We start from the raw sequence: 16399 nt of genomic DNA on the forward strand, positions 1-16399 counted from the left end.
AGGTTCAGCATTATCTCTTGCAGATTGTATACCCACCATGATAGTAACATTTATTCTTCATTTCTCTTATTTCTCCTTTGAAAAGACTTCTCTCCTTTGCAAATCCGGCTTCAGAGAATGGAATTTTTCTCAGTTCACCTAAGCAAACAATTTTTTTTGTCTCTGTCACCCCGAGTCTTTCTATGTCCACATACATCTTGGTCAATAGGTGAGGACGCTCTAGTTTCCTTTGCTGACGACAGTAATATTGGTACTGCTGTCAGAACAGAGCCTGAGATCCTTATAATTAGTCGTTTGATTGAAAGAGTAGCTTTATCGTTCTAAGCTAATTACCTACCCCTTAGTGTTGCTCAGTCGAGCTTCCACGTTTTCTCCAGAATTTCCCAGGCTTGTCCCAATTTTCGGAAATCCGTTTTTCAATGGGGTCTCTCAGTGGGGCTAGTGATGGTTATGCCTTGTTCCTAGGTATTTTTCTTGACGAGAATATGTACTTCAGTCACTGTATCCGTAAGTAAAATGAAGTTATCAATGAATCTTGGAATTCTGAGAAAACTCAAACACATTTTACTGAGTCGGTTCTAAAAATCTTGCTTCATTGTTTAATTCAGTCTTATCTTTCTTAGCTTCCTAGGGCTTCCTAGGGCTAGGACCAAGCAAGAAACCTTACCCTTAAAGCAAATAGTTATGTTATTAAGCCGTTACTGGATTTGAAATGACTTTATTTATTATTATTTCTTCATGTATGTCTTTTGTCTTTCTTCACATGGTGATGTTCTCGTACCCCTTCAGAACTGGTCTATTTCTTAGTTTCTGATCTTTCTACTTAGTATCCTAATTCTGGTTAACTTAAGTAACTTAAGTAGTTCAGTCATTGCTAAAGAAATTGGAGTTTGCTCCTTATTTGTTAGTGATTCCAAAAAGTTGCCTGCATCAAGAAAATCAACTTTTGAACGAAAAAAGATGCAAGTTTTTTTTTGTTCCCCATTAGTAGACCTTGATAATTTGATCAAAGCTTTTCATAAGTGACATAATTTCTGGCAAAGAATCGTACACGAGCTATATCATTTTGTAATTTAAGAGAGGGTGACAACTTTTTTTTTTTAGTATTTTTCGGGACTCAAAAATGTGATTAAACCTTTTAGACAAGGGAGAAACATGTAATATATAGTCGTCTCTTTTACTATGGCACTGCTTTCAACATGGAAGCGTGAATTCTTAGGGAGGCGTGGACTAGTCTAAAGAGAAGTGTAAATATTAGCCAAGATCGAAAAAAAATCAAATGAAATTAAAATACCCAGTTACGCAAAATATATAATTAACAGTTGACCATAAGTTGTGAAAAAAAAAATTAATTACCAAACGAATGAAGCAAATTTTTTTTTATTGATATAATATTAACACTAGTAGTAAATAAAATCAGTTTTTTTTTTCAGCATTTTTTGGACACGTATCCCCCCCCCCCCCCGAAGATTATTTCTTGCTACCAAAATATTATAGTAAATGAATTATATTTGGCATGTTTGTGAGTAAAACATTACTGCTACTACTAACTACTAACAACTCATCGCAGCACCAAGCCACCTGAGGCCAACACAGCTACGCACGCTTCTCCTCCACCCCAATCTATTCAAAGCCTCCCTTTTTACACACGCCCATGAAGCCCCCATTTCCTTTAAATCTTTCTTTATGACGTCCTCCCACCCCAGACGAGGAGGAACTGCTTTCCGTTTAGCCCTAGACGGTTGGCCGAAAAGAACAATCTTCGGCAATCTGTCATCCTTCATCTGCACAACATGCCCTAACCACCTCAACCTTTCTTTCATTATAGACCTAGAAAGCGGTATTGAACCACATTTTTCGTATAGCCTATTGTTTGAAATACGGTCAGTCAGCCGGGTACCCAGAACAATCCTTAAGCAATTTCTCTGGAAAACATCTAGCAAATCTTCATCCGCTTTTCGGAGCGTCCATGCTTCAGAGCCATATTTGACAACTGTCATCACTGTAGCTTCTAAGATTCTAATTTTGGTTTGCAGACTTATCTTTCTATTCTTCCAGACTTTTTTTAACTGTGAAAAAAACACCCTGAGCCTTGGCGATTCTATTTTTGACATCTTCACTGCTCCCACCATCTTTACTAATAATACTACCAAGGTAAGTGAAGCTGCCACCCTGATCAATATTTTCATTACCCAACGTCACCTTTTCATCTTCACTTATTCCTAGCCTTAGTGACTTAGTCTTCCTAACATTAATTTTCAAACCAATATTAGCACCCTGAACTCGCAAAACCTCTAAAACTTCATTCATTTTGCTCACACTTTCATCTAGGATGCTTAAATCATCATCATAATCCAAGTCCAGGAGACATTTTCCTACCCATTTGATTCCGTGGTCTCTCATTGCCTTTCCTGTGCTCCTGAAAACAAAGTCAATCCAAGTAATCTATATAAAGAGGGATAGAACGCAACCCTGCTTAACTCTTGATTTAATACAAAACCAGCTACTAACCTCTTTTCCTACCTTAACCGCAGCAGTGTTATTCTCGTACATAGCACTAATCACTTTAATGTATTTGTCTGGTATACGGTACAAGGATAAAACCTTTACTAAAGCTCTTCTATCAACTGAATCGAACGCTTGCTCATAATCTATAAAACTGAGGACCAAAGGTGTTTGAAAACTTAGGCACTTCTCAATTATCAGCCTAAGAGTGAAAATTTGGTCAACACATCCTCTACCTTTTCTAAAACCGCACTGCTCTTCTCTTAAAACTTTGTCTACGGCATCTCTCAGTCTAAAAAGTATCATTTTACTAAGCAATTTGTTACCTACAGAGACCAGACTAATGCCACGATAATTACCACACTCGCTTTTATTACTTTTCTTATAAAGTGGCTTAAGTAAGGTTTTCCTAAAATCCTTAAGTACTTCCCCTTTTTCAAAAATCATATTCATAATATTCAATAACTTATTTCTAACCTCATAGCCACCATATTTAAGAAACTCATTTATTACCCTATCAGCACCTGGAGCCTTATTATTCTTTAATCCTTTTAGTACTGTTGCTAATTCCTCCTCACAAAACAAATCTTCCTTCACATCCAAGGTATCACAAACTTTTTCATTTTCCTCTATATTTTTTCCTGCAACTCTATCTCGGTTAAGAAAATTCTCAAAATGTTCGGCTTATCTTGCTTTAGCTTTTTCCTTATCGCTAATTGCCACCCCATTCCTATCTTTAACTGGGACAAGTCCGGATTGACTACTACCTCTCAATTTGTTAACGTGCCAGTACAATATTTTACTATTTTGCCGTCTAGCTGCATCTTCTAAATCTTCGGCAAGTTTATCCATGGCCTCCACTTCACACCTCCTTAGCTCATTTTTCAATGCTTTCTCCACTTTCCTTACATTTCTTTTGTTTTCATGCGATCTATCACTCAGATAATTCTTGTACAAGTCCTTTCTCCTTTCTATTAAACCTAAAGCTTTTTCACTATTATTCTTAGCTGCAGTTCTAGATTTCTTCCCTAAGACACCATCCGTAACTTCAAAAATTATTTTCCTAACATTATTCCACCAATCTTCCACATTATCAAATTTTAAACTCTCCAGTTTAGCATTTATCTCTTCCTGGAAAGTTTCTCTCAGATTATCATACTGGAGTCTACTAACATCATAACTTCCAGGGAGGTAATTACCCTTCCGATATTTCAACTTTTAATTAATCCTTGACATTACTAAATGGCGATCTTCCTTTTAAGCATCAATAACAGCACTCCTATACGCCCTACTAGCTTGTAATGATCCTACTAGTCTTTTGTTTACCTTAACATAATCAATAATCTTTGCTATCTTACCATCACGTGAATACAAAGTTAACTTATGAGCTACTTTATGACCCATAACCGTATAGGTAATAGCTAGATTGGTATACCTACAAAATTGCAAAAGTCTGTATCCATTACTGTTTTCTTTTCCTACACCAAATTTACCTAAGCTGGGATACCATCTATCCTTATTTCTACCAACCTGGGCGTTAAAATCTCCCAGCAATAACATCATATTTCTGCCTGGGACCTTGTCTATTTGCTCCTGTAACTGTAAGTAAAATTCATCTGAGTCACTAGTATCTCCGTCAGTCAGTTCTACAGGGGCGTATACTACTATAACTGATACCCTGAACTTTCTAGTCATAAAATGGGCAATTAGTATTCTATTATTAGTACCTTCCCAGCCTAAACAAGACTTACCAGCTTCCTTATTCATCATGAGCCCTACTCCCTGTCTATGTACCCTGTCCTTCGTGCCTGAGTAAAAAAATTCTATATCACCTAATTTCAGACTTGCTGCCCCTGGGGTACGAGTCTAAGAAATCTGTAAAAAATCCAGCCCAAATTGTCTGAATTCGTCAGTCAAAATTTCGTTACAATGGTCATTTTTTAACTTCGCGGCGTCCCAAGTTTCAATTCTCATGTTCTTTAAATCATTGAAATTTTTTTTCGCCTCAGGAAAAGCAATGATCCCGGATACCAGTGCAGGACGGGGATCACATATCTTCTCAAGTCTACACCGAAGTACTTAAGCCGGCTTAGGACCGGGCAGCAAGAAGTCCCTGGGACCTCCATGAATGGAGGCATTGTGCAATCCTGGGCCCATCTTTGTCAAAACTTGGTTTTCAGCACTTGGTGATACTCTTCTATCAACAAGAGTTAAAATCTTGCACAGACAATCTTAAGCCTATTACCTCTGACTCATTATATATTCATGCCTACAAATATTATGCTATTACGGGGAGGCAACCCGTAATAGATAAATTAGCTAGGAAGAGATTTTTCAGCCCAAAGACGCCCATCAAAACATACCAATCCCAGAAGAATTGTCCATTAGTCAAAATCCCGTGCGAATGCTGTGTCGTTTACTAGGCTATAATTTCCTTGAGAGGCGCCACTCCTCAAGTGGGAATAGAGTTGACCGCAAGGTCCCCAGTCTTGCAGTTACCCCGAAAAGGTCGAGGCAACCCTTTGCAGAGGCTGTTGTCCATAGATCTGGATCTTACGTCCTTCCACAGGTGTCCTCCTATAGAGGATCCTCCCGCGATGGTGTTTTCATCACCATGCAATTTAACCCATTGCTGGGAGAAGGTTTGCAACTCATGGAACTTGTGGACAAACCAGTGGGCCCTTTTGAGCGTACATTTGAGGGGCCTTCTTCCTCCTCCGCCTGTATTTATGACCCCGGGCAAGGGTGCCCCAGATTCTATTATGGACCCCCAGGGACAAGTTCCCCCCTTGGTCCGTGCCTCCTATGGAGGTACCCTACATATCTGTAGTATTAGGGATATCAGATGCACATTATATGTATACCTAGTGGTCATGTTTAATGATACGGGATACATTTTTAACAATGGGTGTACTTCTTGTTCGTCCAAACGCAGTTAAGGCTAAGAAAAATATGGCTCCAGGGGCATCTCGAGGGGGGTGCCCTCCCCCCAAGTTTTTGGCATTCGGTAAAATTTCGCCGAAGGCGAAAATTTCGGCAGAAATTTTGCAACATCGGCCGAAATCTAGCAAAATTTATGATTTCTGCAGAAAATTTGGCATAAATCTGGTAGTGATTCGATAAAATTTACGAAGATCGCCCCCCCCCCACTAAAATGAGCCCCAGGACGCCCCTGTATGGCTCCCTGCTTGTTCCAGAGAGGGATTTGCAAGTAAGAGTATGTTCTTAAACCTGGACCGTGTTGAACGTTAATGTGTCAGAAACCTGGACTGTGTTTAACGTTAATGTGTCAGAAACTTGTGTAAACTGGTTTACCTTTGGTTTGTATTGATATGTCTGAGGGTAGGAAAATTGGTATTTCACGTTTTATCAGTATAACTTTTAACAATTTAATATCAGAATTTTGATAAAAAAAATTTAGGATTTGGAATTAAGAAAATTCACATATCATGTTCTATCAATATAGCTTAGAATTTTACGCAGTGGTTATAAATGACAATCTATCACAATGACTTAGTTTTGCAATAATTATTAAATTGTATATTCTTGAGTATTTTAATTGTAGTCAGTATTGTAATATGGATTGTAACTGTTAATTTTCCAGATATCTTATAATACTAACTAGATTTTATAAGGTTGTGTTTAAGTCTTCATCGGTTACGATCGAAATCAATAAAGTTCCACGTGGAAGTTACAACTGTCATTGTATTTCTGGTTGAGAAGGACAAGGGTTTAACTTTTTGAAAGTTAATATTCTTCCTTTTGGATCCCTTTTTTCGTAACCTGTAGTTCTTTCATTATATCATTGTTTTTCTGCACTTTGGATTGAAACTACAAAACTATTTCATGTCGTTCTAAAACGGTAGTTTTAGCAGGTTTTTCCATGGAAATAAAACTAAGAACTATAAGATGTATTCTTTTGTTTCATTGCTAAATATTAGCCGTTATTGAGGTGATGAAAGCATAATTGATGTTTTTTTTTTTTTTTTTTTTTTACTAAAAAACGTTTTGTTAAATATACTATTTGAAAGATTTATATATTTTAACAACTTCAATTTTAGCGTACACCGAATTCAGTTGAGAGATGTCCCCTGTGTTCCAAAACACTTCATTTCAAAATAAAAGTACCCAGTCCCAATTTATCCTTTCTATTTTCATGTAATATTGGTTTATCCATCGCACATTGCTGCGATCTGAAAAGAAAGGAAAATTCCCCGTTGTGGAAAATGGCTCATCCAAGAAAAACTCCACCCGCGGAATATTCACCTACTAAAAATCTCCCATCCTCGCGGAATATTTCTCCTGCGCACTTATAACGATTGCATTTCTAAATTTAAAAATATTTAAAAATATCCCCCTTGGACTATTGTCCTCCCAAAAATCTTGCACCACCGGAAAATTTTCTTAATCGGAGAATCGAGTTCATATATCGAAAAACGCAATACTACACTGGATCGATAAAAACGAACATCGACTTTTTCCAAGACATCCTGTTTTCCATAGACATCCCAGACTGAATACAGTTGTCTTTTACCCTACATTTATATAAACTTTCCATTTAATTTATTTTGATTTCATATGCAAAGAGGTGGAAAAAATGTACCAATCAAATTCATTTTAATATAGAAAATCTCCCATGTGATTTCACCGCGACAATTCCTTCTCCTCACGAAATTCCGGCCTGACAATTCTCTCCCACGACAAATTTTTTCAATGTAAAACAACGATAGTATTTTAAACTTGAAAAGTATTGTTGAATACCCAATTCAGTGAATTTATTGAAAACAAAGTTTTGTTGTTCCGGAAATGTGTAGATGACAAAATTTGTAATTAAAAGACTTGTATGCATATAAGTCTTTTAATTACAAATTTTGTCATCTACACATTTCCGGAACAACAAAACTTTGTTTTCAATAAATTCACTGAATTTGGTATTCAACAATACTTTTCAAGTTTAAAATACTATCGTTGATTTTACATTGAATATATATATATATATATATATATATATATATATATATATATATATATATATATATATATATATATATATATATATATATATATATATATATATATATATATATATATATATATATATATATATATATATATATATATATATATATATATATATATATAATTTTCCACAAATGGCAGCAATAGCTCTACATGTTAATCTCATATTGTATTTTAATTATATATTTTTATGTTAAATACGCCTATGTTTGTTAGCCTATATGAAACTATCAAAATATCATAATTTATTTTTACCAACTAAAAATGTACCGCCAAGAAAAAGAATAAAGAACAATAGTAATAAATCGATGTGGCTAAATAAAACAAAAATGTAAGAGAGAAAGAGAAATAAGTAGGAGAGACCTATGTTCGCTACTTTTTTGCAAATGAGTATTTTGTGTCATTAGTGTCAGTCAAGATTTCTGGTTGTTGCCTAAATTTGTGGAAATACCGGTAATTTATCTAAGAAAAATGCATATTTCTAAAACCCAAAGTAACAACTATATTGGAGAGAACAACAAGGCTGACCCTCGAAATCTTTATTTTTACAATTTATCATAATCATTTACAATTTGCTTATTTTTCCTTTTTACTGATTTAAGCAACCCCCAAATTGCCTTCCGCCTCATTATTGATATTATGCTCCTTATATCAAAGTAATCTAAACCATCTGCGTAGCGTAGCGTAATATATCGTACTATTTGTGTAATGTGTCCCATGAAGTTTATTCCTGGTGTTGCGTGAAAGATTTGAGTGATTTGAATTAGCTTGTGCTTTAGAAACTTATCGGGTTTCGTTAAATCAAAATGCTCAATTTACTTTTTGGATCTAATTCCTTCAAAAGCCTTATGGAAAAGATTGGAAATCTTGTTGAAATAAGAATCGACAAATGACAATAAGTGAATAAGCCGTTGGATTCTATATAACCATCTGTAGCCTCTGAACAATAACAAAACCAATTCCAATCCACGGAGCTGTTAACCTGATATTCTAAGAATAGTTCACCACAAAATACAAATATTCATTTCCTTGCAAATAGCAGCAAGAAGAAAAATTCCAAAAATGCTACTAAATTTATTCTATCAGTTTGTCATTCGCATCCATTCTGTTTTTTTCACTCGTTTTTATCAACTCAACAACGTGTTTGTCGCATAAATCTGTTAAATTTGCGAACTATTTTTCGACCACTTCCGTTGCCTCATATTATCACTGTAACGTTACCATATTATCAATGTAATGGAATCTTGTGTTGCAGGTATGTCATGCTCCTGGGACTTGCACAACTGTTGAATTCAACCCGGATATTATTTTTTTTTCTAGGCGAATATGGGGGAGTAATGCTGTTTGAGTGCAACGATAAATGTAACTGTCGAATTAGAGGTTGCGATAATCGACTAGTTCAAAAAGGATTACAGTATCCGTTAGCTGTTTTTCAGACCTTCAAAAAAGGCTGGGGGTTGAAAACTCTTCGGCCTATACAAGCAGGAACTTTTGTATGCGAGTTAGTATTAAGCTTTGTTACAAAAGTTACTAATCTAATTTAATCTAACTTCAATTCATTAATAAGGTAGTTCAAGCTTCTGATGAATAGAGTATGAGTAACTTGTACCTAGAAACTGAGTGGAAACTGGCACTAGTGTCAACGAAAAAAATTACCAATGTCATCTAGCTATTTGGCATTTTTCAGTGTAATAATAAGTCAAAAGTTATGCTACTGATGAATAGAGTATGAGTAACTTGTACCTAGAAACTCAGTGGAAACTGGCACTAGTGTCAACGAAAAAAATTACCAATGTCATCTAGCTATTTGGCATTTTTCAGTGTAATAATAAGTCAAAAGTTATGTAATTAGTGTAATTGGAAAAATTAATGCAATAATACGTGTCAGATCCCAGTTTCTGAAGTAGTAAAGTAATTGGATTAACGACGCTTCTTGACTACTAAGGTTCCTGGAAAAAGAAATCAGTTTCTGAAAAAAAAACTACGGAGCATGAAAAAAAATTCCAAGTGAAACCGAAATGCTAGACGGCGTTGGGGTTCTATGTCAACTCTAACGCAAGTTCCCAGTCTTATAAGTTTCCCATACTCTTTAGAATGGACAATAGGGCAATATATCGGCTACTGCACAGTTAAGTTTTAGGTCTAGTTCCATAAAATAGGCCCATGTCTTTTAAAGTCAAAATAATGAACTGTAAGGATGCACCACACACCTCTGATGCTGATACCGTTCAGCTATCACTCTCTTGAGTAAAGAATGTTAGTTCTTCAGGGCAGTTGGCTACTGTTGGGAAATTTTATCTTGTTTTTGTCTTTGATGGAAGAAGAAGAAGAATAAATTGACAGTTCAATTGTTTAAGAGGGTTTTTCTATTCAATTGCATAATAAAAATAAAATGCAACTAAATTTAGTCTAGAGACCATGCCATAAAATTGTTGGTGTTTCAGACACAACTAAACTTTGAAAATCATCACGCAAAATATAAGGGTGGAAAAATTTGATGATATTTCTGAATCCTGGATTTGAATTTTCTTTTTAAAGTCGTCCTAACTATCGAAAATAATATTGGAATAAAAAATTAAGAAAAGAAACTGAATGATCTCTAAAGAAATGTTCAAAAGAAAAATTGATTTTATGAAAAATGCAAATGAATCTGGAATCCGGGGAGGGGCCAGGCTCTCTTCTCGAAATCTCTAGTAGTTTCTTATATTTTCAACATGATGCATACTTTTTTACAAGTCCCCCTCCACATCTTGAAGCCAATCCTTGCATGCATGCCTAGAATAGAGGAAATCGATATTCCATGTCGTTCGTTGATGGTCTTTTCGTCACTGCTTCTTCTGAGACAACCCAGTGGGTTCAAATTCAGCCCTCCGTAGGATAAGCTAAATTTGCATTATGTATCGTCATATTTAAACGTATTACTATCTTTATTCGTACCTCTTTTAAATATCTTTTGATGTTGATTTTAAGGTTCAATATATTATATTTGGTAAAAAGGTAGTTTATCCCCTCTTTCTAACTAAACAGTTTAATAACAAAATTCCTACTTGATCATCTTTAGAAATTTCTTCATTTAATAGATTATCTAAGTTTGTTCTAGTTTAACTGGGATGCACTCAGTTTCCTCCCTCTCCTAAAGCCTGGATACAGCCTAAGAATGTATATGTTTTTTTTTCGGAAGTAATTCCCGCTATGAACTCTCGATGATAAATATGCACATTAAATAACTAAACAACAAGAAGAAAATAATAATTTGGCTAAATCTAGTGTCTGCTATTGCACATAATCACAATAAGCACTAAGGCTTGTGGCCATATTTTCTATCTGAATTTCCAGACACACACTCTTCCTTTTTTACACATTTTCTTGGAACACCAAATCTTTGTTATTACCTCTAAATCATGCAAATTCTTGAATAGTATTTTCTCTTCTTATTGCTAAGTGTCTAGATTCATCAAGAAGGTGGTCAATATATGAATTCTAGATTATTTTGTGACTTTTGTGGTGGAATAATATCCTTAAAAAAATTATAAATGATGATTACCAAGGAAAAATTTTGTAAGCATTATTTAAAATGCCAAGGGTGTGGATTCGATAATAAGCTTATAGGAACAAATTATAACCTTAAGGTTGTAATTTCGCCTTTTTCTTAGCTTCGTTTTATATATTAATCAGAAAGGACTATTGAAATTTGCTCATTTATATTTTCTTTTTTAAGATATTTGGGTGAAATCTTATTGGAAGACGAAGCAGATATGCGTAATGACGATAGTTTCATGTTCAGCCTTGGTGCAATACCTGTAAGTAGCGGTAACTTAGATAATAATGATCCAGTAGTTTTCTGCAATAAATGGTTTACTTTTGCCCACACACGGACAAAGGGGTATTCCCGGTCGAGATTGGCTTAAAGGACCGTATCTAAAAAAATTGAAATGGTACAAACGGACTTTTTCTGATTTTACAAATCGGACAAATTTACCATTTTATTTTCATTTTATTTCACCAGGCGACTTCGTATGGAAGCAGTTGTCGTAGAGACTTCGAAGGGTGGCTCATTCGATTGGAAATTGAAAGTTCTAGTGCCTTTTAAGAGTCGAAAGTGATTTGATTGTAACCAGCCTCCCTCTCACGCCCTTTTAAGCCACCCTCCCCCCAATGACATTCGATCAAATTTTGAAATATCCATTTTATTCAGCATTATTCAAAGGTCTAATGTCTATGCTTCTGGGGATGACATGACCCCTCATAGCCTTTGGTGCAAGAGCTGTATGTTATGCAATTTATTTATTCTTAAGAACACCCTAGACGGTCAATCATTTTGATCAAAAGCTTCTGTCAATCGATTGACATGGGCTTCAGTCAACCTTCGATCGACTCTTCAATCAATCCTTCAATCTTGACCAAAGCCAATTTTAAGTTTAATTTTAACTCACGGCCAAATTTTTAGTTTCAGGTCAGAGTCGGGTAGTGAAGTGTCTATCGTGTGTGAAATGCAGAATAATACTGATTTGGCTATTCTTGCAAGTAGACTACTTTGGTTGCGCTAAAGAGGAAAAAAAGAAAATAGGAAACGTCGTTGGTCCAAGGAGCGGTACAAGATGAGAAATCGCTCATGATCATTTACTGAACGTTCTGCGCGATGCAGAACAAGGGGACTGCAGGAACTTTATCAGGATGGACCAAGATAGTTTCAATTTTGTACTCAAGTTAATACGGCTCAATATAGTGAAGAAAGATGAGAGCCGCACTCCTTCTCTCGTCAGATTGCGTAACTCCCCTTCAAAAAGCGTATCGTTAATAATTTTTTCAGCAATTCTTTTTTGATCTGGGCGTAGGTTTTTCATTTTCATCGCCCAACCTTAAGCTATAATATTCTGTTCTGTGTTAGGCTGCTTGAAGTATTCCGTAGCTAACTCCACAAGTTGATCAGTGGAATCTGGCTGACCTTTTTTTTCTCTCTTTCCCTTTTTCCTCTTTTTTTCCATTTTTTTTATGACCCAAAAAATTTCTTGCGGATCAACTCGGGTGAACTTTTTTTTTTCTTAGCACACTTTAATTTGGAAAAAAACTTTAATTTCTGATGCTTTTTAAATCATGCCGGTAATCCCCTCCTCCTTGGAAAAGTTTTCCATCAAAAATCCAGCAAAAGCGTATTTTCCAGCAAAGGTTTTTCTCAGGAGGCGAGAGGTGTGCAACAGGAACTTTAAAAAATTCATCAAAACTGTGAAATCGATATGTACTCCTTATGACTTCTGGGAATAATTCTGGTCTACGCTGTTATTATGAAAGTAAAGATTAAAATTAAACCCCAAAATGAGCAGAATGTATTCTGTATAGGAGGGGGACTCATCCCTTCCTCCATCTCATGATCGCAGAAACTTCGGAGTATGCTCATTTGATTTGAAATTAAGATTTTTAGTCCTCTTTTTTTTTAAATGAAAAGGGATTAGAGACCAACCCCGCATAGGGGTGTTGTTTTCCGAGGAGAGATTTTCCGCGGGGGGGGGGGGGGTAAACGCCACCCACCAAATAATCGAGTTTCTACTGCTAGTACAATAAAGTACAATTATTACCTCTGTTGTTTCTGCTTCATTAATTTCAATTTGATCCCTAATGAATAAAAGGTCATTACAGTACCACAGGGAAGGTTGTGGGATGTCATCTGCTGACGCTCCAAACTTCTTTTTTGGCTTGATTGCCTTGTATTGGCGATTGAAATTCGTTCTTAAAGCATTAATTTTCTTTTTTAGTTCGAGAACTGTATCGCCTGCAATATCCTGCCCAATGCTGCACTTTTCTTATTTCGATTAAAACAGTCTTTACTTTTAACTTTCCATAACTCAGGGTGATCGTGGTGTAACTCTTTTAATAAACAAATAAACTCGCGCTCCACATTTTTGCATTGTTCCGGTATATCTTCCATTGTTGTTGGCTCGTGACTGACGCAATATTTGAACAAAACTAGTCTAGACGTTCAATCACCGTTAACCGATTGAGTCATTAAAACTTTCTATCAATCACCTTCAATGCTTGACTCAAGCGTCAAACTTGTTCCTAGACGGTCAATCATGCTTTAATCAATCGATTAACGGAAGCTTTTGATCAAAATTATTGACCGTCTAGGGCATCCTTTATCATCAAGGATTTGTATTTGGGAAAGGGGGGCTGTTCGATCCTGGGTCTCGAAAAAGGCTAAGGCAATTAAGGTGAAGCTTTCAGAGAACGTTGAGGGGGTGTTCAACTAAACCAAATTCACTTTGTGGGTGCAGGCTGTTAAAAGGTGCATCAGCAATATCTCAGGAATGACTTGTGGTATTAAGTCGAAAATTTTGGTTTATGTTGAACTTACCAAAAGGCACTATGTGCATACTACTGCTCCTATTATTACTACTGCTAGAACTTCTACTACTACTAAGGCTAAACGTATTAAAGTGAAACTTTCAGGGAATGTTGAGGGAGATATAGAATGAAATCTAAACGCACTATGTGTATGTAGGTTGCCGAAAGGGTGTATCAGCAATATCTCAGGGACAATTTATAGTATTAAGTTGACGCTTTTAGGGCCTGATGAAAGGGATGTTGAATTAACCAAAAGGCATTATGTGCATAATAGTACTATGACTACTACTACCCTACAGGTTAAGGGTATTAAGGTGAAACTTTCAGAGAATGGTGAGGGGGATGTTGAATTAAGTCAAAACACTCTGTTCATGCAGGTTGTCAAAACCTGCATGGGGGTATCAGCAATATCTCAGGCCCGGTTTAGATTATTAAGTTTAAACTTTCAGGGCATATTGAGAGGGATGTTGAACCAGCCAAAAGGCACTATATGCATAAAAATTACTACTCCTAACTTTCAATAGGCAGCGCAATAGCTTTGTCTAAGTAATGAGGGAAATGGCTTCAATGTAGCATTTTTTTTTTCTTTTTACCAGGTCATTTCGCATGTGATGAGTTATTGTAGAGACTTCGGAGGGGTTTCATTCGATTGGAAATTAAAAGTTCTAGCGTGCTTTTTAATAGTAAAAAGTACTGGAAATCAACCAGTCCCCCTCTCACATCCCTTTTTACCGCCCTTCTCCCAAAGACATCCAATCAAATTTTTTTTATAGCCGTTTTATACAGCATAGTTACATTGTGGAGGCTTTTCCTCTTATATTGCGTTTTATATCTCCTTACGTACCTTGGCATTTATATTAACTGAATAAATTCCTTGTGATGTATCATAAGCAATAGCAGTAGTTCCTTATCTCCCAGAATGTACTTTTCTCGGGATACTGGGCTGTCTGGGGTTTCCTTTGTTGTTCTCGATTATATATTTTTTTCGCATTACATTTCATTCTTTTGGATTGGTATTGTGAATATACATATCGTCACTAAACCAAAATCGGACCTGCACATTCAGTGCCTCATTTTCTAATGTGGTTCGCTTTGCCTCCCTTTTCTTTTTTGCTTGCTCGCCGGTCATCGTATGTACCACTTTTGTCACGAAAATTTTCTCTAGCGATGGCAGGCTTTCGATATGTCTGGAATTTCGCCCTATGGAACGTCTACTGAAAGAGTAGGCAGTAGAAAGTGTACTGAAAGCACGAGCCTACACTACTACAACTCTTCGGGTGCTTTGAATTTATTAGGGGACAAAAAGTCAAATTATCAAACAGTTCGTGGTAGCGAACTCTAAGTAAGGAGCGACCTGGCTCAATAGTGACCAAAACTTTAAAAAACGGTTTTGACAAAAAAAAAATTTGACACCAATAGATACATCAAAAGAATCGGATTTTTATGCTGATTTCGAATATATAACCTTGATTTAAGTTTAGTCTTACCCATCAAAAGTTACAAGCCTGAGAATATTTGCCTTATTTTTGAAAAAGGGGGAAACATCCCCTAAAAGTCATAAAATCTTATGAAAATCACACCATCAGATTCAGCGTATCAGATAACCCTACTGTAGAGGTTCTAAGCTCCTATCTGCAAAAATTTGGAATTTTGTATTTTTTGCCAGAAGAAAGATCACGGATTCGTGTTTATTTGTTGTTTTTTTCCCAGGGGTGATGGTATCGACCCCAGTATCCTAGAATATCGTGAGAGGATTCATTCGAGCGGAAATTAAAAGTTATAGTGCCCTTTTTAAGTGAACAAAAAAATTAGAGGGCAACTAGACCCCCTTCCACGCTCTATTTTCTACAAAGTCACCCGATCAAAATTTTGAGATAGCTTTTTTGTTCAGCATAGTCGAAAAATTCAGTATAGTCGAAAAACATAATTACTATGTCTTTGAGGATGACTTAACCCCCCGCAGTCCCCGGGGGAAGAGCTGCAAGTTGTGAGCTTCGCCCATCGTTTACATATAGTATTGGGAAGTACACAGACGTTTTCAGAAGGGAATATTTCTGTTGTTGGGGGGGGGTAGAAGGTTACGTTGGAGGATCTTTCCTTGCAGGAAGTTTTCATGTGGAATTTTCCATGAAGGAGGCTTTTTCAACTAAAAGCAAGAGGCAAGATTAGAACTTAAAAAGAAAAGAAGTTATTACGTATATGAGGGGGTTTGCCCCCTCTTCAATACCTCGCTCTTTACGCTAATTTTTTTTTATTACTTTCATAAGAGCTATTTATTCTAATTAAATCCTTTGTGATTCGGGGGTCATTCTTAAAGAATTGGAACAAAATTCGAAATTTAGCGTAAAGATCGAGGTATTGACGAGGTGTGAACCCCCTCATCCTCATATACGCAATATAATTATACGAATATAGAAGTTGGTTACGTAAGTTAATTCGTAAGTTACGTATATTTATTACTAATAAAAACGTTCATAAATGAAATTAAAAGTTCTAGTGCCCTTTTTAAGTAACCAAAAAAATTGGAGGGCAACTA

General features: G+C 36.0%; 1 protein-coding gene across 1 annotated transcript in view; it reads left to right on the forward strand.

The window, feature by feature from the left end:
* LOC148948783 (histone-lysine N-methyltransferase EHMT2-like) overlaps positions 1-16399 on the forward strand; it is a 71523-nt gene that overhangs the window by 38717 nt on the left and 16407 nt on the right. Inside the window, exons 4-5 of the mRNA XM_089094087.1 lie at positions 8845-9025; positions 11243-11324. Coding sequence (XP_088950213.1) covers positions 8845-9025; positions 11243-11324 — 263 coding nt within the window. The remainder of the gene's footprint in view (positions 1-8844; positions 9026-11242; positions 11325-16399) is intronic.

The sequence above is a fragment of the Artemia sp. Qi Xiang Cuo genome, chromosome 9 (assembly GCF_049724085.1).
Source record: "Artemia sp. Qi Xiang Cuo chromosome 9, ASM4972408v1, whole genome shotgun sequence".
In the NCBI taxonomy this organism is placed as follows: Eukaryota; Metazoa; Arthropoda; class Branchiopoda; order Anostraca; family Artemiidae; genus Artemia; species Artemia sp. Qi Xiang Cuo.